This window comes from Caretta caretta, chromosome 2, assembly GCF_965140235.1.
Source record: "Caretta caretta isolate rCarCar2 chromosome 2, rCarCar1.hap1, whole genome shotgun sequence".
NCBI classification, from domain to species: Eukaryota; Metazoa; Chordata; order Testudines; family Cheloniidae; genus Caretta; species Caretta caretta.
The window spans coordinates 266,086,302-266,110,682 of NC_134207.1; the positions used below are offsets into that span (position 1 = coordinate 266,086,302).

General features: G+C 42.4%; 1 protein-coding gene across 6 annotated transcripts in view; it reads right to left on the reverse strand.

Annotated features, from left to right (window-relative positions):
- SETD2 (SET domain containing 2, histone lysine methyltransferase) overlaps nucleotides 1–24,381 on the reverse strand; it is a 149,618-nt gene that overhangs the window by 85,572 nt on the left and 39,665 nt on the right. For all 6 annotated transcript variants that reach the window (XR_012667320.1, XR_012667321.1, XM_048837340.2 and 3 more), the window contains exons 4-11: nucleotides 21,202–21,333; nucleotides 20,181–20,309; nucleotides 13,056–13,179; nucleotides 12,150–12,227; nucleotides 11,729–11,826; nucleotides 8,179–8,305; nucleotides 5,919–6,053; nucleotides 4,593–4,721 (exon numbers count right to left, since the gene is read on the reverse strand). Coding sequence is in view for 4 of the 6 variants with exons in the window: in XM_048837340.2 (XP_048693297.2) it covers nucleotides 4,593–4,721; nucleotides 5,919–6,053; nucleotides 8,179–8,305; nucleotides 11,729–11,826; nucleotides 12,150–12,227; nucleotides 13,056–13,179; nucleotides 20,181–20,309; nucleotides 21,202–21,333 (952 nt within the window). In the remaining 2 variants the exon portion in view is untranslated. The remainder of the gene's footprint in view (nucleotides 1–4,592; nucleotides 4,722–5,918; nucleotides 6,054–8,178; nucleotides 8,306–11,728; nucleotides 11,827–12,149; nucleotides 12,228–13,055; nucleotides 13,180–20,180; nucleotides 20,310–21,201; nucleotides 21,334–24,381) is intronic.

Sequence of the window (24,381 nt, forward strand, 5' to 3'; positions counted from 1 at the left end):
TAAGCTCAGAGTGTGCACTGTGATAGCGCAAAAGTTTAACAGCCCAGGAGATTAGTACATCTCACCCATAGCTGAGGCAGCGTGACAATCTGGCCCAGGAGAACAGATGTTTTATAATGCTAATGAAGCAAGATCTTTGTCAAGATAAGGACAGATGAGACATGGATGATGGAGTCAACTGGTCTCCCCACCCCATAAAACATTACCATATTTATAGCAGAAAGAAGCCTTTTTGCCCCCTATTAACTTCAACTGGAGGGAGTCCCTAGCCATTTTGGAAATGTCAAGATGTCTGCATAGGGACTATTTTATTAGGCCTACACCAATAGACTCTTGATGACCAGCTGGGTTACCAGATTCTGGAAACATTCATCCCAACTCACAAAGACAATACTAAGATACTAGAGAGCCAAGTGATAGCCTATTGCAAGACATCAGCCATGGCTCACATCTACCATAACGGGCATTTTACAAACAATCTAGGCTCCTTCTCAGCTATTTCTGTAAAAAAAATATTGTGAACAGGGACAAGAGAAAAAGAAAAGTAACCCATGGTTGCAAGAGCCTTTGGATTTCACCTCTATGCAGCATTTTTTTTTTAAAAAAATAGATAGGTTGTAAGGAGAGGGTACCACTCAAAGAAAATCTGAGAAAAATAATCTCACGATTCTAAACAGCTGAGAGAAACTGCACTAAACTAACAGCAGTGATATAAAAGAGAGCTCCTCTATCAGCAGCTATGAAAAATGAACTGACGTTTAGAAGTAGTAATGACCATTTATTGTGCATGTCTTCAGAACTCGAAAATTTTTGGAATTTCTGCTGTCACATGCTGGCCCCAGGAATGGAAAGTAGTTCTTCTGGAGAAAGAAGAATTTTATGTTTTGGCTACAAGTGTCTCTATTAATAAAGTAAACACCAAAATGATTTTTGTATGTGATGCTAAGGTGATTAAGTACATACAGAAAACAGCAGAAGAAAATAATTTCAATGATAGATATTGTCAGAGCAAACTCTGGATCCTTCAGCCAGTCCCCCACTCCTGAATAGCCAGTAATAGCAGTGCCCTTTTTTAAAGCTTGGTATGTGTCCCTTAAGTTTAAGGAAAATCAAAGGCAAATTCCTTCCAGGTATTTCAAGCTTTCTGTATATGAACTAATGTACTTAAAGAAAAAAGTTATGGGTTTATCTGTACTTTATGTTAAGGTAAAGTACCACATATGACTTTCATTAACACTTTATGTATTCGCAAAAAGAAAAGGAGTACTTGTGGCACCTTAGAGACTAACCAATTTATTTGAGCATGAGCTTTCGTGAGCTACAGCTCACTTCATCAGATGTATACCGTGGAAACTGCAGCAGACTTTATATACACACAGAGAATATGAAACAATACCTCCTCCCACCCCACTGTCCTGCTGGTAATAGCTTATCTAAAGTGATCAACAGGTGGGCCATTTCCAGCACAAAGCCAGGTTTTCTCACCCTCCACCCCCCCACACAAATTCACTCTCCTGCTGGTGCTAGCCCATCCAAAGTGACAACTCTTTACATAATCAAGTCGGGCTATTTCCTGCATAGATCCAGGTTTTCTCACATCTCCCCCACCCCCACAAACTCACTCTCCTGCTGGTAATAGCTCATCTAAACTGACCACTCTCCAAGTTTAAATCCAAGTTAAACCAGAACATCGGGGGGGGGGGGGGTAGGAAAAAACAAGAGGAAACAGGCTACCTTGCATAATGACTTAGCCACTCCCAGTCTCTATTTAAGCCTAAATTAATAGTATCCAATTTGCAAATGAATTCCAATTCAGCAGTTTCTCGCTGGAGTCTGGATTTGAAGTTTTTTTGTTTTAAGATAGCAACCTTCATGTCTGTGATTGCGTGACCAGAGAGATTGAAGTGTTCTCCGACTGGTTTATGAATGTTATAATTCTTGACATCTGATTTGTGTCCATTTATTCTTTTACGTAGAGACTGTCCAGTTTGACCAATGTACATGGCAGAGGGGCATTGCTGGCACATGATGGCATATATCACATTGGTGGATGTGCAGGTGAACGAGCCTCTGATAGTGTGGCTGATGTTATTAGGCCCTGTGATGGTGTCCCCTGAATAGATATGTGGGCACAATTGGCAACGGGCTTTGTTGCAAGGATAAGTTCCTGGGTTAGTGGTTCTGTTGTGTGGTATGTGGTTGTTGGTGAGTATTTGCTTCAGGTTGCGGGGCTGTCTGTAGGCAAGGACTGGCCTGTCTCCCAAGACTTGTGAGAGTGTTGGGTCATCCTTTAGGATAGGTTGTAGATCCTTAATAATGCGTTGGAGGGGTTTTAGTTGGGGGCTGAAGGTGACCGCTAGTGGCGTTCTGTTATTTTCTTTGTTAGGCCTGTCCTGTAGTAGGTAACTTCTGGGAACTCTTCTGGCTCTATCAATCTGTTTCTTCACTTCTGCAGGTGGGTATTGTAGTTGTAAGAAAGCTTGACAGAGATCTTGTAGGTGTTTGTCTCTGTGTGAGGGGTTGGAGCAAATGCGGTTGTATCGCAGAGCTTGGCTGTAGACGATGGATCGTGTGGTGTGGTCAGGGTGAAAGCTGGAGGCATGCAGGTAGGAATAGCGGTCAGTAGGTTTCCGGTATAGGGTGGTGTTTATGTGGCCATTGTTTATTAGCACTGTAGTGTCCAGGAAGTGGATCTCTTGTGTGGACTGGACCAGGCTGAGGTTGGTGGTGGGATGGAAATTGTTGAAATCATGGTGGAATTCCTCAAGGGCTTCTTTTCCATGGGTCCAGATGATGAAGATGTCATCAATATAGCGCAAGTAGAGTAGGGGCTTTAGGGGACGAGAGCTGAGGAAGCGTTGTTCTAAATCAGCCATAAAAATGTTGGCATACTGTGGGGCCATGCGGGTACCCATAGCAGTGCCGCTGATCTGAAGGTATACGTTGTCCCCAAATGTAAAATAGTTATGGGTAAGGACAAAGTCACAAAGTTCAGCCACCAGGTTAGCCGTGACATTATTGGGGATAGTGTTCTTGACGGCTTGTAATCCATCTTTGTGTGGAATGTTGGTGTAGAGGGCTTCTACATCCATAGTAGCCAGGATGGTGTTATCAGGAAGATCACCGATGGATTGAAGTTTCCTCAGGAAGTCAGTGGTGTCTCGAAGGTAGCTGGGAGTGCTGGTAGCGTAGGGCCTGAGGAGGGAGTCTACATAGCCAGACAATCCTGCTGTCAGGGTGCCAATGCCTGAGATGATGGGGCGCCCAGGATTTCCAGGTTTATGGATCTTGGGTAGTAGATAAAATATCCCAGGTCGGGGTTCCAGGGGTGTGTCTGTGCGGTACTCCTTTTCTTTTTGCGAATACAGACTAACACGGCTGTTCCTCTGAAACCTGACTTTATGTATTGTACTTCACTGTCTGTGGACTTCAAAATGAAGTTAAACACTAACTCAAGAAGGATGTTGAAATTGGAGAGGGGGAAGGATAGCTCAGTGGTTTGAGCATTGGCCTGCTAAACCCAGGGTTTAGAGTTCAATCCTTGAGGGGGCCATTTAGGGATCTGGGGCAAAAATTGGGGATTGCTTTGAGAAGGGGGTTGGACTAGATGACCTCCTGAGATCCCTTCCAACCTGGAGATTCTATGATTCTAAGAGTAACACGAATGATTAAAGGATTAGAAAACCTGCCTTACAGTGACAGATCCACGGGGCTCAATCTATTTAGCTTCACAAAGAGAAGGTTAAGGGGTGACTTTATTACTGTCTATAACAGGGGTGGCCAACCTGTGGCTCCGGAGCCACATGTGGCTCTTCGGAAGTTAATATGCGGCTCCTCGTATACGTACCGACTTCAGGACCGGAGCTACAGGTGCCAACTTTCCAATGTGCCGGGGGGTGCTCACTGCTCAATCCCTGGTTCTGACACAGGCCCTGCCCCGGCTCCACCCCTTCCTGCCCCCCTCCCCTCCAGACTCTCCTGCATATCAGGAAACAGCTGATCGGGAGGTGCGGGGAGGCACTAATTGCTGGGGCTGCCGGTGTGTGGGAGGTACTGGGAGTGGGGGTGGGAGCTTACCAGGAGGTGAGGGGGAGAGCTGCTGACATATTACTGTGGCTCTTTGGCAATGTACACTGGTAAATTCTGGCTCCTTCTCAGGCTCACGTTGGCTACCCCTGGTCTATAAGTATTTACAAGAGGAACAAATATTTAATAAAGGGCTCTTCAATCTAAAGATATTAGAAATTCAGACTGGAAAAAAGCCACACACATTTTTACCAGTGAGAGTAATTAACCATTGGAACAACTTACCAAAGGTCGTGGTGGATTCTCTTTCACTGACCATTTTTATTTCAAGATTTGAAGTTTTTCTAAAAGATCCGGTCTAGGAATTTTGGGGGGCAGTTCTCTGGCCTGCATTATGCACAAGGTCAGATTAAATAGCCACAATGGTCCCTTCTGGCTTTGGAATCGATGCATCATATTTTTGTTCATACATACATGATCACGTTCCCTCTTCTCAGCAATTACTACAGCTGCTTTGAAAGCTTCATGTACAAATAGTGATTGGAAATCCTGAGACAATTACTGACCTCTAGCTGGAGCTTCAGGTTGTTCACAGTGCTTCCCCTTCCATCGCCCAGCTCAGCCATCCAGATCCAGAGGAGAGACAAGCCATGACATTCCAGGAAGGACTTCAGGCAGGCTTGTGAGTGTGTGTTCTAGAGGAGACATTTACAGAGAATCCATGGAAACAGTCAGCAACTTCCTCAGAGACTAAAACCTAATTTGCACATCCTGACATTGCTAACTACTGAACTGCGTGCATGTTATTGACAAAACTCAATGCTACTAAAAATGCACACAACGCAGACAGCTAAGCCTAGACATGTGCCAATATCTAACAGCATCACCGAAAATCTACAGGAACTTTAAAGTGAACAGGAACAGCTGTTTTTAATGCAATAGTGCATGCAGAAAGAAAACAAGCCTCCCTGGTAGCCAGCTGGTATTACAGCACAAAAACTTAACAGGAAGTTAGAATGAGCAGATAGGTTTCAGAGCAGCAGCCGTGTTAGTCTGTATCCGCAAAAAGAACAGCAGTACTTGTGACAACTTAGAGACTAACAAAACACTACAGAAGTTTTTTTCTCCTGCTGATAATAGCTCATCTTAACTAATTAGCCTCCCAGTTTGTATGATAATTTCCAACTTATCGTGTGTGTGTGTGTGTGTGTGTGTGTGTGTGTGTGTGTGTGTATTACTATATGTTCCATTTATGCATCTAATGAAGTGGGCTGTAGCCCATGAAAGCTTATGCTCTAATAAATTTGTTAGTCTCTAAGGTGCCACAAGTCCTCCTGGTTTTGTTTTGTTTTTAGTGAGCAGATAATTGGCCATAACCAATAATCTTTTCCACTAAGTCAGAGAGACAAAAATTCAGGATGGTTTTAGAAGAGAATTGCAAATAAGTTCATTCTAAGATGTCCAGGTTATTCCCTCTACATTCGTTTCCTTTTAAATTTTATTTTATCAGACATCTTCGAATATTGGTAACAATTATTCTCATCTCAGCCAAATCAATCACTGCTTTTGGATGATTTTGTCAAAATGACCCTTTTAAGTTAACGTCTAGAAAGGACTGTGCACGTCACCTTTCTAACCCTCCAAAAGGCAAAAAACTACGGCTAAAGGGTTGGAGCTACACAGGGTCTAAAAATTCTTTAAATATGGCTGCAAACTTACCCCTTTGCCACACTAAATATAGTAGCTCTTCCCTCCAGTTTATATATTGGCACAACTGTTAAAACTATTTTCCATTTTTCTCCCTCTCCCTCACTAGCCTTTAAACACATTATTTAAAATACTTCACATAATTTCACTTCCCTCCTCATTCAACATGGCTGGGATCTTCTCACCTGTATGAGTTTCAGGCATGTGAGTTTCTGCTCCAAAGTTTCAATCCGAACCATCAACCGGGATAAACTGAGAACTTGGTTCTTATCTGAAAGCCCCTCTCCATTCTCCAACAGCGCTTCCAACTCCCCATCCACCTACCACGTCAAAGGAAAATGATTATAAAACTCACAGAACACCCTATCAGACTCACAAGATACCATTCAATCAGCTGTTAAGAGAATTTATTCTCTGGATTTGAGGTTCCACAAGAAGTCTCTCATGACCAAATCTCATACACTGAAAGGGAAAAAAAAACCTAGTTTTTAGGTATACTTGATTTCATCTATAGCTTTTTTTATTTGTCGCCCCACAGTTCTCCTCTGACTCTTTCAGTCATTCCTTGAATAAAGATTCAGAATACTTCACACGCTGTGCTTTTCTCTCAGGTTAGCGGTTTAGACCAGTAAAATTGGGGTGGGGCGTGGGGGGTAGAAAATCCGATTGCCTTCTTGGGAGCAAAAATGTGTGCAACACAGCATCTTCCATCTAGACTTGAAGCTTCAGCTTCTGCCACACATTCTAACCTTATGCACTGCCTATGTCCTTTGTTGTGTGCATTTAACACATGCAGAATGCTCTGCAAAGGAAATTCTGGCTGTACTATTTACCAAGATATTCTGGTTTCAAATTTACCTTTTCATATATGAAAACAGGAGATGCTATTTAAAACATGGCTAGGGCTGCTTCAATTTAGAACGCCCAAACCAAAGGTTTCTCTATATCCAAGATATACACAGGGGCAGTAATAAGAAAATGTTCACTCTGAAGTTTATATGAACAAAAAAAAATTACCTGGGACAAATATTCATGATCTAATGTGGCAGTAATTAATATTTTAACTCTACTTTATAAGTGATGACGACGTGTGGGATTTGACCAGGCAGTCTTCTTAAGCAGGTAGAATATGGAAGCTTTGGCTTGCTCTGTACTAAAGGCAGCTCTGTCCCTAATGGAAAGCCCTCATGGAAATCTGAAACATAGGACGATAGTGGTCTGATCTTAAGTCAATGTGATTGCATTCTCTGATCCAAGGGTGCAAAGACTTGGATATCTGTTCTCAAATTAAAACTGAAAGTTTTTTGATCAATACCTTATTTAATGCAGAGAATTGCAACACCCTGTGAATACCTTAAAATGAAGTTTGCTGGAGAGAAGCATATCATTCAAATGTAATTTATAATCTATTTTTAGGAAGACAAGTAGGAAAACACTTTTCTCGGAAAATGTAAACATAGAAGAGGTCAATTTTAAGAAGTTTAATTCCCTGACCACCCAAACAGAGATATGGTCAATAAAAAGGAAGCTGCTAGCTTCAGAAGGCAAAAGGGCACAGAAATGTAAAAGCAGTTTTCAAGGAGGGTAATTAGCATTCCCATAAGCCAAGAAATAGCTACCTTTTACAGATAGTGAAAAGGATCCCTCCAGTTTCTTAGCGGAAACTTGTAATCAGGAGGTAAAGCATTTCCCCCCCACACACACACTTTAAATTGTGCTTCTCATGAGAGTTTCCTGGGGGGCTTGTCATCGTCACTGTAAGTTCACCACTACAACCCAATCAAACGATTGAATTCAGATAAAGACCTTGATCAAAGTTATTTGGAGGAAATAGTAGAAGGCCTGATGAAACCTAGGAAAGGCTCTCGTTCTGTATAAATGAAATGTATTACATGGAGCAGCAAATACAACAATTAAAACTGATGTCAAAGCAGATATAATGCACGCTCACACTGGCCTTTAAGCCAAGGTGAATGCAAGTTCAAATCTAACACCACAGCCTCAAGGCTCACCCACTGCAAGAAAGCAAGGAACGGCTGCACTGGTTCAACACCTCAGAGGATTGCAGTTAAACCAGTGCAGTTGTTTCCTGCAGTGGGTGAGCCCTGAAGCTGTGGTGAGAGATTTGAACTTGCAATCACCTTGGCCTAGAACCAAGGGAGCTCGCAAAGAAGTCACACGAGCATGCATTATATATTAAAAAAAATCATTCTATCCTATGCTGGCCTTAAGTGTGCTGCATTTGCTTGTGTTTTTACACGTGTGTAAAATAGGGTTTGCGGTTGGTAATATTCTGATGAAACCTTTGGGCTCACACTAAACTTTCTTTGATCCCAGAAGAGATCTGTCCCCTTCTTAAGGCTGCCTTTTGAGACCTCGATAAGAAAGATCGCCTCCTTATGGAAAGTAGATTGTACAAAGCAAACAAGGAAGGGTCACACTCACCGAGTCTTTCTTACGAGAGCGTTCCTTTTTCATTTTTCCTCCTGCTGCTCTGATGCTGACCCTGTTCTCTCCTCCCAGGTAACCCCGGCAGTTAGTTGAGCCACAGAAGCATTTCTGAGCCTCTTTGCTGTTCAAGGGGTATGAGTGACAGGTGAAGTTAGTTTGCAGAGGTTAGTAACAGATTGATGGCATTCACAGCAGGGTTGTTTTCTTAACTACTAAATGCATTTTAATTTTACTGTCCGTGAAGAACAACTACTGTGCTGTACAATCACTCCTTATCCTTTCTTCTTTCCATTAAGATGTTATTTCGAATGGCTACTGAAGAGCTATTGGAAAATTCTGAACAAATATTCTTAAGACAATTCTGTTTGTTATGTGATTCTTTTAATTTTTTCCCCTTCACTTTGTTCTGCTACATCGAACATATAAATGAAATGGTTTCTAAACAGAATGTTTCACACAGTTTCCCTCCTGCACAAGAAGGCAGTCTATAGGGTTATAAACCACTGTACATGGCAGGTCCTTTCAGTTCTGGCTGATGCAATCTCTCCCAAACGCAAACAAACTTCTTCAATTTCTTTATGGTTAGTGTATTCCCATATCTCCTTAATAGGAAGTTGGGCAAACACTTATGGAAACTCAACTCCAGGCTGTGTGTCAAGTTCTAACAGACAGAAAGCAAGATTTCATTCATTTTCCCGGCTGTTTTTAGCTAACTATAGTGCTTCTGTTTTTCTACCTGCTTCTCGGGGCCTGTCTTTGTTTTACTCCTTTGTACACTGCTTAGCACAACTGGAGCCTGATCCCTGACTACAGCAGTGCCTGCAAGCCCCAATATAAACAACCACTTTATCATTATGCCTGAAACACTACATGGTTAAGGCGGTCATGGCAGAACAATTCTAAAACCCACCTTGCAAAATAACTTTCTCAATAAATTACCTTGAAGATGAAAGTCTCATGCTTGGTCTCACCCAACAGGGGCAGGAGAAAAAAAGCTTTCTTCAGCAATTCACATGCTTACCAATTCTCTTGGTATTTAGGGAACTCAAAAATGACCAATTTAAAACTTCAAATTGCATAGAACAGTGACAATTTGGGGACTTGACTGGGTCCCCAGCCTGATTTTGTGAAAACCATGTTGTATTTCAGCTTCTATTTTGAGTGTAAACTTGTTTATGTCCTTCACCATAGACTGTAACAGTCATGTTGGACTGCATCATCACTCATGTTATGGAGTCTGGTGCCCGAATATGAGGCACATCAAGGGGCTACCAATTTTGAATACCACTCCCCTATGAGAACAATGGGTTTGCTAAAAAGGAGGGCCTAAGGGAAGCTGGTGTGTGGTGGGGGAGGAGGGGTTAAGAGAGGCAGGTGGGCTGGGAATTTAGCCACATGATTAGGGCTTTGAAGACAGCCAGTGAATCTCCTGACAAAGGAGACAGAAACTTTAGTTAAGGGCAGGGTTGCTCCAAATCCTCTCTCCCACTGGGAAACATCATCAGGAAGCAAAAGGCCTGCATAAGGAAGAGCCCAACCTCACACACACTGGGCCTAAGGACACACAGAAGGGGTGAGCATAGTCTCGGAGCAGTGGGGAAGTGTGCTGCCATTTGTACATAGATCTGTAAACCTCCTGTGCTGTCTCGAAGTGAAGCATATATATGTTTAAAAGGTTCCTTTGCAAAGCCTCAATATTCCTTACTTTATCTGCCACATATCCCTGAAGAGTTAAACTACACACCAGAGTACCCATGAGGGTGGCTATGGAGATAGCATGTATAGACCTCTGAGGAGATCTGAAGGGTTCATCACTAGTCTTGGGGCCCAGGGCAGCAGGACTGTGGGATCCACTGTACCACAGAGGGGTGCCAGACAGGGAGTCTGCACCCTGGGAGTGAGACAGAGACCACAGCTACAGACAGTGTCTGGATGCTGCCTAGACCCAGTGGGCTTGCAGGCATGCGAGATCCAGGCTGGGTATAGGACAGCAAAATGGTGCCTGTCCATTGCAGGGACTCAACCCAGGTGGTAACAGTTTGTCCTGAATAAAAACTAAGACTTTTGAATAGTTTGAAATAATTTGCATATGAAATAAGGTTATGGATTTTAGAATGAGCAGTACATTTGTTTCCTTAACTTCAGGAACACTTCCCTATGTGTAATTCTCTACATGCTCATCAGTGCAATACACCTAGGTGCAAGTGAGTGCAGAGGGTTGAGGAGATATTTGTTACATGTCAAAGCAAGTTCATGTGTCTTCATAATAGTTTGCATACTTCATACAAAGGGTTAACATTTTCCTGCCACTGTAACTCTCCTATATTTTCATCTGGGACAGCAGTTTATAAAATTATGTTAGTGGTACATTAAACAAATACTAATTCAGATGTACAGATGTATCGTGGGAGTTACAGTATGTTAGATCAAAAGTGGAAAGCAGTAGGAATGCTTGAAGACTGACTCTCCTAGTAGATGGACGGCCTCATATGGTCTGGTTTCAGAAGTTTGGCAAGGCTTGTGCTTGGTTACTACTTGGAATGGGTGACCACGTGAGAGTACTTGACGTTTTGGAACAGGTGATTTTTTTTTTTTTTAGACAAACTAAATTATTTCCAGCCCTCAAATTCTAAATATACAGTACCTTCTGACATGGAATGGTGTCTGTAGGAGTGGGCCATTCCACCCAAACCATACAAAAAAAGGAAGAGACTATTCATTAAACAAATAGCAAGATGTTTTAAAATGGTATTAGTAAGAATGTTTCATTGAGTATAAATTTCTCTACAATTCAACTCTGTTTAAGTTACAGAGTGCCTCATTCATGTGTCAGATACCACACACAGCAGAATGCAGAGGCATCACAGTATGAAGCAGGGAGAAAAAAGCATTTTGCTGTAAACCTAGGGTGAGAACTGGAATAGTACATATAGCTTTCCAAGTTAGAGGACTTTCAGATAAAAGTAACAAGTAGGGCATTGAGGGACCATTCTACAAGGAAAGACAGAGTTAAATAGGTATGCTGTAGCTTGTCTATGCATGGGGAGGCGGAGGGAGAGATAGCGAGTGGGAGAGAGAGCGTAAGGGGAGGAGGAACATGGTATTTGTCTACAAATATTTGCAAAGCTGTCAAACACTAAGGGGTGCAGGAGTGGAAAACAGGAATTATGTAAAACAGGAGTGCAGCTCAGATAGCCAGCAAAGGAATGAAGTTAGGAAAAGGAGCATATAAAGTCAGTATCTGGAAAACTCCTATATTATGGACGGTAGGACAGTCTCCCAAGGGAAATGGGGGAAGCCTCCAGATTTGGGACATTTAAAGGCAGATTGAAAGAAATATCATAAAATCTACACCATTAGACAGGACATTGACTAGATCATCCTATTACCTTTTTCATCCCCAACCTCCAATTTGATTTCCACTGTTCACATACATTTGGATGTCTTTTCACTGGTCAGTTTTGCTGCATAATTTCTTAATTGTATGAGCACTCTGGGAGACCCACTCGTAACACTGAAGTAGACAAACAGGAAAAATACCTACCCATATCTCTGGAACTGGTAATCGAATGTTAGCTCTGAGCCTGATGGAACTAGTTTGGTGGTGAAAAAGCCAACCCTTAGCTGTCCATTCACAGTCCACTAGAGCAGGAAAAAAAATAGATGACAACATTGATTATTACAATAACCAGGCTTGACCCCAGTTTCTATATTCAATTAAGGAACTCTGGCAAGTGACATTGCTAATCCTCCAAGAGGCAGAAAACATCTCCGAAGGATCTTAAAATCCCAAATTGAAGTGTCTGTATTAGCCGGTTTCCAAGGTATATATTTATTTTTGAATAGCAGTGATTGAATGATAGAGAGGCAAAGGTCAATGGCAAATGAATTTTCTACTGAGTATGTTAAAAAAAACTCAAACAAAACTGAAAACAAAGCAACAGTAGGTTTTCTTTGAAGCTCACCTTTTGCGTCTCACAGTTTGGTTCACAGCTGTGGTTCATGAAACGGGAGCAGTTTCCTTTCTGGGTTGCATCTATTATCTGAAAGTGAAAAGTAATTATAGCAAAAAGCACTCTCTTCCTCTCCTCTGTGCTATGGTAGAAGCAAAAGGCATCATGTGTATGTAGCAAGGTGAAGATGAAAGCTTCAATAAGAATTTTAATAACTCTTTCCTGTTTCATGCATCAGCCTTAATAGCTTTGGAGAAAAAAAGTTTAGTAATAAAAATTGTGTTTGAGAAAACAAGACACGATTATTTGATTTACATTGCTATCCATAGTATTAAGAAGACAGTATGCATCGTTTATTTCTCCTGGGTTCTGGGGTTATTATTATTTTTTAAATCTTTAAAACTATTTCCCACCCATGCAGCCCCAACAACATCCACACCAGGAGATCGGAAATGTTTTTGTTGCATAGATCATGTTTTAATACAAAGATTGTCTAATGGACCACGTTGCCCCATGGCCAACTACAGAAATTGCTTACATGGAAAGGAAAATATTTAATGTATTTTTACAGACATGGTCCCCTCAGAGCCTTAGGGCCCATGAATCTTGCTTAGGCTTGTAACTATTCCAGATCCATGCAGTTAGGGCTTTAACTCCAAATGCAGGGATTTACAAAAGACAACTAATTAAGAACTACTAGTTTATCAATAGCTTAAATTAGCTATAAGTAGCCAGTAACACTGATATAGCTCCTGTCAGGTAAAAGGGCTTAAATGAAAAACAGGGATTTGGGACTTTGAGAAAAAAACTGCTATTTGTACATGGCACATTCAAGTTGAGTCAACACTGTATTTACCTAGAGCTGTACACACACACACACACACACCCTCCTACAAGTGTGTATACATTGCCACTCACCTCATCATTTTTCAGTGCCATGAAGTAGTAGTGAATGTTCTTACTTCGGGCATACTCTTTCACTCGGGCTTTGAACTCTTTGTGATCCAGCACTTCTCCACAGTATTCCAGCACAAACGTGTTACTACAAGACCCCAGGAGGAAAAGCATCATTATCTGCTTAGGAGCAAACCAAGTTAAATACCAAGGATGAAAGCTATTGTTGTTGAGACAAACTCACAGAACAGGCTGTTAGAGCTGTCAATATGGCTTAGATTTTTGTACTGAAACAAAGAGGAGGTATTATTTCATATTCTCTGTGTATATATAAAGTCTGCTGCAGTTTCCACGGTATGCATCCGATGAAGTGAGCTGTAGCTCACGAAAGCTCATGCTCAAATAAATTGGTTAGTCTCTAAGGTGCCACAAGTACTCCTTTTCTTTTTGCGAATACAGACTAACACGGCTGTTACTCTGAAAAGAGTTTTAAGTGCATTATACCTTGGACAATTGTGATTTTTTTAAACTAACATTATCACAGTTATTTACAAAGCAACATGAAAGGCACTTCAGAGAAAGTTCCTTGCTAAGCAGAGTCTATCATATAAACGCATTATAGTTTACTGAGGAAGTTCTTTGAGATGAAGAATATAAGGAGTTTCAGCAGAATGTGCACTGTCAGATTTGAATAAAACAACATGAAAAGCTATCTGTGATGGTTTCATTTTGTACCTCGTTGATCTTGTGGGCAGGGATGAACAGGGAACTACCTATCCTTTGTATTTTTAGGAAAAGATGAACCCCAAATTAGAGAAGGAAGAGACTTATTATGTCATCTGCTCCATCTCCCTCAGAGTCACCACAGGATCGCACCACAGAGTATATTAAATGGCAAAAAAACTTTATTAGCACAGTGTTATAATTGCTTGGTGATAGCTTGAGTCTTTCCAGAACATCGAGTTCTGCTATGCCAAAACTTCTGATATCCAGATATACAGAGTTAAGGTAAATGCCCATGCAACCATAACTCTGCCCCACTGGAGCTGGTAATAGCTACTGGGAATTATCTGCATTCCCTCAAGTTGTATTCATTGTGTTAGATGCAGCTGTATTGAATGATGGGAGGAAAAATTTGGAGCAGCTTGAAAGAGCTGTGATTGTGATCTAAGGAGATCTGTAATGAGCCCGCCCCCCCCCCCCCCCCCCCATGTGTGGTATCAAAGGAAAGAGATACATAAATACCTTACGGTTCCAGTCTGCATCATTTCAATACAGAATTGTATAGACTGTGTCAGTTGCAGGGCACTGGGGACCTCTTGCCAGTAGCAAGGTAGAGTATGAGAGCAGTCTGTGGATTTAAAGATGGGTAGGTAGAAGAAAGTATAGGCTTAGGTGGCATTCTGTGTGCAGGGGTTGTAAAAGGGTATGGCGTGGTTGTAAAGTATCAAAGGATGGTATTCTGACTGGGGGAGGAGGCTGCATTTGAGCATACAGTCTGCGCAGGTAGTACCTGTCTAGTACAGTGAAAAGGCTGAGTGGCAGTATGTGTGTTAGGACTGTTGTTGCTCAAAGAGGACAGAGTTAAGATTGCGTCAGCATTGTATTTCCTGGTTTTCTGAACTCAACATTCTGGAAGGGCATAAGCTATCGCCAGGCAACCTTAATTTGGCATTAAAAGTTTTTTCTCCCATTTAATTTCCTGGCTTTGTTGAATAAAAAGAGAAATGTTTTTGGTAGAAGTTGGTGGTCATGTAAGCAGTTGTAGTTCTCGCCAAGGTTTGCAGCTGATATGCTACTATGGCTAGGTAATAATCAAAAGACCTAGCTTTTATACAGGCCTTGTTTATCAGTAAATCTCAAAGAAATGTAGATCATTACCTCCATTTTACAGATGGGAAACTGAGTGCAGAGAGGCGAAGTGACATGCCCCAGGTCACCCAGCAGACCAGTGGCACACCTAGGAATAGTCTCACTCCAGAGGTCTTGCCACTAGACCACACAATTGCTACATGATTCCACTCCCCACTCCTCTACATTTTGTTGTAGTAGAATGGGGATAACGACAGTGCTTTGAAAGGTTTGCAGCATCTGGCTGCTGCCAGGGCCTGTAAGAGAAATCTCATCCATGGTCTGTCCCAAAACCTTGACAGTTTTTATTACATGGTCATTACAGTAACTTTAAGCGTGAGAGAAGAATGGTGCCTCTCTCTCCTCCTGCCCCATCATTCCCCACAACATGTAGCCCTCCCAACATTTCCAGCTATCCCTTCCCATCCCATTAAGCCATTAGCTGGCACCGTAGAAGCCATTAATATGTAAGAAGTTGCTCTTTGCTGTCTCCCGTCCTATGCTGCTGCATATATGTATCAGAGGCAGCAGCTTACTGGAGGGCCACAAGCTACCTTGGTTATGTAACCCAAGCTGCACACTCAGCTGGGTCCCTCACTCTCACTGCCCACCTCCAGCCTGGGACTCCTGCTGCTGCTTCAGCCAGGCTTCCTCAGCCATGCCCCATGTCCACCCAGTCCACCCTTCTTCCAAACCAGGCCCCACCGCCACACATTCCAGTGATATGTATCTGAACTATTCACTTCCTGGATTTCAGATGTTTAAATTTGCATTACCTTCACCACTCCCACTACTCCAGATCCCAGCCCACATGGAGGGGCAGGGAGATGGGTTCAGACACCCCAAGTGGAACAGGGTCCCCCAGATCCCAGAACACGCAATGGGCAGGGACAGGGGCACAGGCCCCTGCAGAGGCCTCCTAAATGCCTCCTAAAATGCCTCTCCCCATGTCTAGTGTGGGAGGTTTTGTCCCCTTCCACTCCCCCCAAAAATACTTTGATTACATTTTCACAAAATAAAAAACCCTGGCAGAGACAGATTTTAGCAATATGCCTCCCAAGCTTTTCCAGATTTCTGAACAAAGTGGGACTCAAACTAGCACTAGATGGGTCAGGTTCAAAGGACTGCTTATCCTCTTGAGCGATCCCACTACTGTGAAATTTTGAAGGTTAACAATCCTGTTAATGCCTCTGTCTGGACATGCTCTGTGTAGTCTATTAGGAGTGAGAATAAGCACAAGTCGTGAGGCTTGCAACAAGCTGAAAAGGAGAAGCAAACTTTTTCAAATAACGTTTTAATCTGATTTCCCTCAAAGGGCTGGTGGGTGCTAGGCACTCTATTGGGGCAACCCTCGAGTGCTGGAGACCCTGATGCAACGATGTAAGCCCTGATTTGATCTCTATCTGTGAGCAAAAAAGGTTGCCAGATTCTCTCCACTTTAAGAAAACTGGAATTTTTGGGGGATGATGGTGGGGAGGGGCTGTATATCAGAAATGCCCTGATCTCCAAAATAGTCTCCAAATTTGGACCAGTAACAGAACCTGGTGCCCCCATGAGGCACACCAAATTTCAAGTCAATCCGAGTAACTGTGTTGATTTGAGAGCACTTAGAAGAGTCAAGTTCCAAGCAGAAAAATGGCTTTAACCTTAACTCCAGCAGAGCTGTTGCCCTGCTACAGTTATCCAGGGCATTCTCCAATCTGGCTTGAAATGCTTCAGGCTTTCCACACTTCCCCTGGCTAGTAGGCTGCACTGTCGAGAATTTTTTCCTGATATTTCCCTTTTCTTAATGTCATCCCACTAATCCCCGTTACACTCTCATCACATCCTAAAAAACTCCTTTCACTCCCTAGAGTTTCATACCCTGCAAACATCGGAGGATAGACTGGGAGGAGGGGGCTCAGCAGGGAGGTAGTGACGGTACCCTCTTGAGCACCCCTCGAACTGAACATTCCTCACTTGCTACACCAAAGCATGGACCCTATGCACCCCATTTTCCCTGAACTCCTGTAATCTGTAGTCTAGACCATCTATACCCCAACCCACATGTCTGTTACCCATCTCTTCTAAGATCCTGTGTTCATAAGTCAGGCTCCTCTATTCCATCTCCCCTGACCATTTATCCAATAAACCAGGCCCCTGGTATTTCAGAAAGCCACAACTGAGATCACCGAGACCCCATCACATGATTCTCTCATGAAGTTGCTGGGTTTTTCCCTGGCTCTGCCTTGGGGTAGGCACAATGAGGCAGAACTCAGCCTCCTGGGAAGCTGGTAGCAACAGTTTTCAGATGGGTGTGCTATGGCTCCAGCTGGCTCTTTTCCCTTTTACAGTCCTGACTGCACTTTCTGTTGGGCTTTTATGCTTCAGCACAACTCTGAACTCAGCATCATTGACTCTAGGATGGGGCGGTGGTGCTACCATCAGGGAATGGGAGCACAGAGCACAGTGAGGAGAAAAACAGCAGCACTGAGCTAAAAGAGTACCTGCTCTAAAAGCACTGCAAACCAGGCTGGGCCAACCCAACTCCTGGGTTTATGTCCCTTTCATCCTTGCCAAACTATACAGATTTTCTTCTTTACATTTTTCCTCCTAAGTGAGTCCTGTCTCCTCAATATTTTCCTGCTCCTCCCTGAATTCATCCCCAGTTTGCATACATTCTCTGATATGAAGGAGCCCAGTACCAAATGCACTATTCCCAAAAAGGTATAGAGACTCACCTCTGGGACAGCTGTGGAGGTCTAAACTGTGATGCCTTTGCATACCCAGGCCAGAATCAATCAAAATTATTTTTGATAGTATATTACACTGCAACCTGGTAACTGATTTACTAGCCATGGTCACACCTCTCAAGCTCATCCTTATCAAAACTTTGTACAACTGAGAGGAGTAGATTATGACTACTCTCAACAGTCAATACATAAGATAACCATAACTTTGAAAGATTGGTTATTTACCTTTTACACGGACTTTCAGTACAGAGGTCGCCAGTTAAACATATTGCTTTAAATATGCAGCTCAGCATTCACTACATTTTAAGCACTATCGTGCTTCATTTGTGAAGGACTGCTTCACATTAAAACTCACCCGCTGTCTTCCTCATGCAAAAGCTCACGTAACTGACAGGACAGCAATATTTCTAGCTGCTACAAGACCAAATGTGTCCTCTTGTAAAAAGCTAGCAAAGAACTTCTGTTGGGTTCCTAGCGTGCTTCAACAGAAGCAAAGAATCAGAATTTCCAAGGGAATATTAAAAACTCCAGGACACCAGAAGATTGCTGCATAGCAAAATACAAGACAGTGTCATCTAAAACTTCCCATAGTCACATGCACTTGAGACAAAACAGACTTACTGGCTGGCTCCCTTTCACGGCTGTTTGAATCGCAAATTTCAGAGTCTGATGCAATTGCCAATGCACAATTTTGGTTCTTCAGAACAACCAAGTGTGCAACTACAAAAGGTTTTGCGGGAGAAAATCTAACTGCCACATTCTATAGAGAAACACTTGAATTTTCTCTTTGCATTCTGAAGGGATATGAAATATATTGGGGGGGGGGGGGAGGAAATGATGCTGTCTAAACCATATAAGCAGTCAGGAAAATGTATCCAGTATTTAAGGCATAGAATTTACCTTTAAGGCCATCACAACTTAGCCTCTCCCTATTTATCCACTTTTGTCTCTAATGAAGTCTCCCCTTGCCTCCTTCACAGTCCATTTTGTCTGCTTTCCCCATAAGCACCCTTGCAACTTCTTCCACACTGCCTCTTCTGCATGGAATACCTGCCCTAAACTAGTCTATGCAGACACTATCCTGTCCTCACATCAATGCCCCCCAACAACTCCTTTCTACTGTGCTCATGGGAAACAGCCAACTCCTAAGTGGGTAGAGAGCCAGTAGGGACTTTTCAGATATATTTTAAGAAAATTTAACTGACCTGAAACCACCTAGCTGTGCACATTTCACTTATATAAAAGCATATTCCTCCCATTACTTTTCTCCGTGTCTTTCTTCTGAGTATCACACTTTGTTACACCCAGCTGTTGTGCCTGTGAATGCAAGCTCTTCGGGGCAGGGCCTGTAACTCTGTACAGCATCTAACACAATGTGACTCCAATACTAATGGGGGGGGGGGGTGTCTCTTGGCAACATTCTAATAGATTTGTATTACAATCATGCCCATAGGCCCTGATAAGGACTGGAGCCCTTTTGTACAGTGCCTAGTGCAAACACATAAACCCATGGCCCTTGCCCCACAGAGCTTTCAAATTTAGAGAAGTAACAAGGTGGGGGGGAGGGGGGAAGGGATATAGTCAAATATATGTAGGTTAACAACAAATGAGTACCAGCAATATCATATGTAGTACCATATGCCCCACCTGCCATCATTAAATGGCTGATTTCTCAAAAGCATTACAGCAGAGCTGGGTATGGAGGGGAGATATGAAGGATGTAATATGACTGTGGCCTTACAGATCAGTTCAGCAAGAGAAGTCAAAAATGTCTCCATTGTAATTGGCCTCAGCCACAAGGATGGTGGTGTAGTCACAGTCAGAAAATTAAGGGGAATAGAGAGGATTTCAGTGGACAGATCTGGAGTTCAGTTTTGGCCACCTGAAGTTTAAATGTCAAACAGGCTGTGATGTGGGATTAGCTAGAGGGAGACAAGTCAAGTGTGGAAAGTCAGACCCATGAATCATCAGTGTAAAAATGGTAGTTAAAAGCATGTGAGTAGATGGGATTACCCAGAAATAGTCTGAAAAGGGAAAGAGGGGAGAGGACCAAGAACCAATTCCTGTGGGATCCCGACGCAGACAAGGCAGGGGAGAACGAAGAACCAACAAAGGTAGCCAAAGTAGTGATCAGAGGGGAGGAGAGATAGTAGGAAACAGAGTCACAAAGAGAGACCATAAGATTTCAAGGAGTATGTGACAAACAGTAGTAGAAACAGAGGCCAAGGAGGACAAGAATGGAGGACTGGCTATAGCATCTAGCTAGGAAAAGACTGTCAGTACTTTTGGGGAGAGTAGCTTTGGTAATATGGAGAGGACTGAAAGCAGACTGGAGGAGATCCAATACTGCAGGAGAGGAATGTGTGAACAGCTGTAAGAGGCATATTCAATGAGCTTAGAGGTGAAGGGCGAAGGAGAGGAGAGTAGGTGGGGCCAAGGTTGTTTAGGATGGGGGAAATTCAGCTGGTTGACTATAAGTAATGAAAATGAGAGAATGCCGGCAACTTGTTTTCCATTTGTTGAGAAATAACTCAATTAAAAGGTCATATGAAGAGGAAAGCCTTACGATGGGAGATCTTTCGCAGCTCTCAGTCCCCAGCCTTTCTTCTCAGTCAGGATCACTTCAACATCTGCATGCTGTTTCCTCTGGAACCGCCTGTTGGAACAGTAGTCCCCATTTGGGCACCTGGAAGAACTAAGTAGAGGAAACAGAACAATCAGCTCCCAGTGGGTTGGCAGTGACAACAGAAGCAGCTTGGGAAACAGCTGGGAAATAGACATGAACCAATAAATAATGAATTAAGTGCAAAACCCACAAACATATTTCACTATAAAGAAATGTAACCACCTGACAACCAATGTTCAATTTTGAATAGTTTACATTTAGACAAAGATTTTTTTAGAACCACAGTGTTACTGTGATTAAATCAACATACTGGCATCTGTCCTGTATATTTTATATTGCTTCTTCCTGAGAGACTGCCCCCTTCCCTGCTTCTAGAGCTTGGACTGATCAGAGATCCAGCCTCTTAGATACTACAGGGTCCATATCATTCATCCCTCTTCTCCCATCTTACTTGGTAACAATCATGTCTCCATCTATCAGGAAACAAATCTGACTGCCAGTTAGCTGTCAGTGCAGCTCCTTTTGCCCAGTTCTTTGCCTCCTGCCAACTGAAAACATGGAGCAGCAGTTATCTCAGCCCTGCTACCACTTCCTTCCAAGCAGGAGGACTCAAGATAAAGGGACGGGAAAGAGCCGGGAAAGAGCTTAGTGAGAGAGGAGAGGTAGGCAATAGAAGAAAAAACTGAAAAACATGGCAGCTGCAAGGAAAGCTACTCCTCCCCCGTTCCAGCCTCCCTCAAGCCTAGGTTGCAGTGCATTGAGCCTCCTGAGCAGACACTTCAGTGCTTTTGTGATAGGCTCAGAGACTAATATGAGACTACTAAACTCATTCACAAGCCCTAAGTTAGGATTTAAATTCTGATCTCCAAAAGAAAAAGGACAACGTATCAATATATGTCACTGCAAATGGCAACACAAAGATAATGAGCTCCATTTTGACATCTCACCTAACAGTACTTACCATTCTATCATGAGTAGGCGATTGAGACAATCTTCACCACAAGCTACCTCCCCTTGAGCTCTCTCTTCTTTGGAAAGAGGCGGACATTCACACTGCATTCGCTTGATATCACGATGGGATTTGTTCTTCTTCCTGTGGGGAGGTTAAGGCAGCATTATAACATATCAATATAGACAAAAATCACTCCATCTAAAATTAACTCAATCTTTATCATTTGCTACTGGACTAAAATTGATTTACTCTTTAGAAATCACTGTTCAGCTATTCAGCTTACATCAACATGATGTAAGAGCAGTCAGGAGCATTATTTTCTGATAAATTCATGACCAGATACGATATTCAGAAAAGACTGCCAAGATGTTAACGCAACGTATCTATTCTCCACCTCTTTTTAATGCACACAATCCTATTTTAATTTCATTGCAGCTACACACTGAGTAATGGTAAAACTCTAGCTTAGTTTTTTCAGTGCAGGGTAAGAATATAACTTTCAAAGGAATTAATCTTAAAATCTTGATAGAAATTAGCCTGAGCTAGGCTGGCACAAATGATAGGCAGAGACCATTCTAAGTTACCACGATTTATGTAGAAGAGATAGGTGGGGAAGTCTTCAGAAAGACTGTACCCATATTTCAGGTGCAAAACATGCTTTCTGCCCCGAGTTCGTGCTGTCCTTCGGCAGCCTAGAGAACCAGAGAGCAGGACTGGGAATCAAATTTGTGGTTTTTGCATCACAGTGCAAGATACACAGCTTCTAGGGCGCTAATCATAAATGGTTTCCTAAATGGGGCCTATTTTTTTATTTTTTTTTTGGTCCTGAAAAGGATAAGACGTGGACAGAATGTGGCTGAAGAGCATGATAAAGTGCTACTTATTACCTCATCAAATCGTATGAGAACAAGGAATCACTTGAAGAAAATAAAAGCCATTAAATTTAAAAGAAATTAAGTATTATTTCACAGATCATACAAAAAGAAAAGGAGTACTTGTAGCACCTTAGAGACTAACCAATTTATTTGAGCATGAGCTTTCGTGAGCTACAGCTCACTTCATCAGATGTATACCGTGGAAACTGCAGCAGACTTTATATACACACAGAGATCATGAAACAATACCTCCTCCCACCCCACTGTCCTGCTGGTAATAGCTTATCTAAAGTGATCATCAGGTGGGCCATTTCCAGCACAAATCCAGGTTCTCTCACCCTCCACCCCCCCACACAAATTCACTCTCCTGCTGGTGCTAGCCCATCCAAAGTGACAACTCTTTACATAATCAAGTCGGGCTATTTCCTGCACAAATCCAGGTTCTCACATCCCCCCCACCCCCATACACACACAAACTCACTCTCCTGCTGGTAATAGCTCATCTAAACTGACCACTCTCCAAGTTTAAATCCAAGTTAAACCAGAACATCTGGGGGGGGGGGGGTAGGAAAAAACAAGAGGAAACAGGCTACCTTGCATAATGACTTAGCCACTCCCAGTCTCTATTTAAGCCTAAATTAATAGTATCCAATTTGCAAATGAATTCCAATTCAGCAGTTTCTCATAAACCAGTCGGAGAACACTTCAATCTCTCTGGTCACGCAATCACAGACATGAAGGTCGCTATCTTAAAACAAAAAAACTTCAAATCCAGACTCCAGCGAGAAACTGCTGAATTGAAATTCATTTGCAAATTGGATACTATTAATTTAGGCTTAAATAGAGACTGGGAGTGGCTAAGTCATTATGCAAGGTAGCCTGTTTTCTCTTGTTTTTTCCTACCCCCCCCCCCCCCCCAGATGTTCTGGTTTAACTTGGATTTAAACTTGGAGAGTGGTCAGTTTAGATGAGCTATTACCAGCAGGAGAGTGAGTTTGTGTGTGTATGGGGGTGGGGGGGATGTGAGAAAACCTGGATTTATGCAGGAAATAGCCCGACTTGATTATGTAAAGAGTTGTCACTTTGGATGGGCTAGCACCAGCAGGAGAGTGAATTTGTGTGGGGGGGTGGAGGGTGAGAAAACCTGGATTTGTGCTGGAAATGGCCCACCTGATGATCACTTTAGATAAGCTATTACCAGCAGGACAGTGGGGTGGGAGGAGGTATTGTTTCATGATCTCTGTGTGTATATAAAGTCTGCTGCAGTTTCCACGGTATACATCTGATGAAGTGAGCTGTAGCTCACGAAAGCTCATGCTCAAATAAATTGGTTAGTCTCTACGGTGCTACAAGTACTCCTTTTCTTTTTGCAAATACAGACTAACACGGCTGTTACTCTGAAACAGATCATACAGTAAACCTGCTGAGTTACATACCACAGCTAGATTTCAAAGGGGCAAAATTATTAATGTTTACATATAGCATAAATTAACTATAATCAAATCTCGTTCAGAGTTTAAGTTCATTGCCACGAGGGCTAAGACAGGCACTTTTATACACATTCCTTTACAGCACTAGACAATTGTGTGGGTACATTTCTAAGAGGGAAGGGTTGTCTGGCTCTGAAGCATCATGTTATTAGCCATTCCTGGAGCTTGGAAACCAGAATTTACGGTTCAGTGATCAGATACAGTAAAATACATCAACTAGTCCTATGCAACAGGAAATAAAATAATTTGCAATTAGTTGTCACCTTTTAAAAATTCAGATTGAAATTCTGGGTGTGTTAAAATGATAGCTAACATGTTCTTTATTTAAAAGTGATTACATATATAACAATTAAAACCCACACTGATGGTGCAAAACCTCTCTTCCTGCAGTCAAGATAGCCATTCACCTGTCTTCAGAAAGAAATCTGTTGCCTGAGGCCATAAGCAAATGGATATGTCAAGCCCTGAAGAGAAGCTGCTGGATGCTTCAGGCTCTTGTATACCCACATGAAGTTCAGATGAATGGTGTATAACAAAAAATGAGGCAAAAAAATGAAAGCCGTTCTTACAAACTGCCATGGGTACATGGATATGTATGACAATAATAAGTGCTAACTAGTGTGGACTTGAGCAGCCTCAAATGCACCCATGATTTTCAATCTTCAGCTTATCAGGCTACTCAACAGCAAAGACAACCAATTTTATTTTTTTTAGCATTGCATGTGAAAATTAAACCAGCATAGCTAATTAATATTAGCAGGAGCTAAATTCCTCCAGGCACTTATGACTGTCACCCCTCTATTTGGCTACACTTTGCTCTTAGA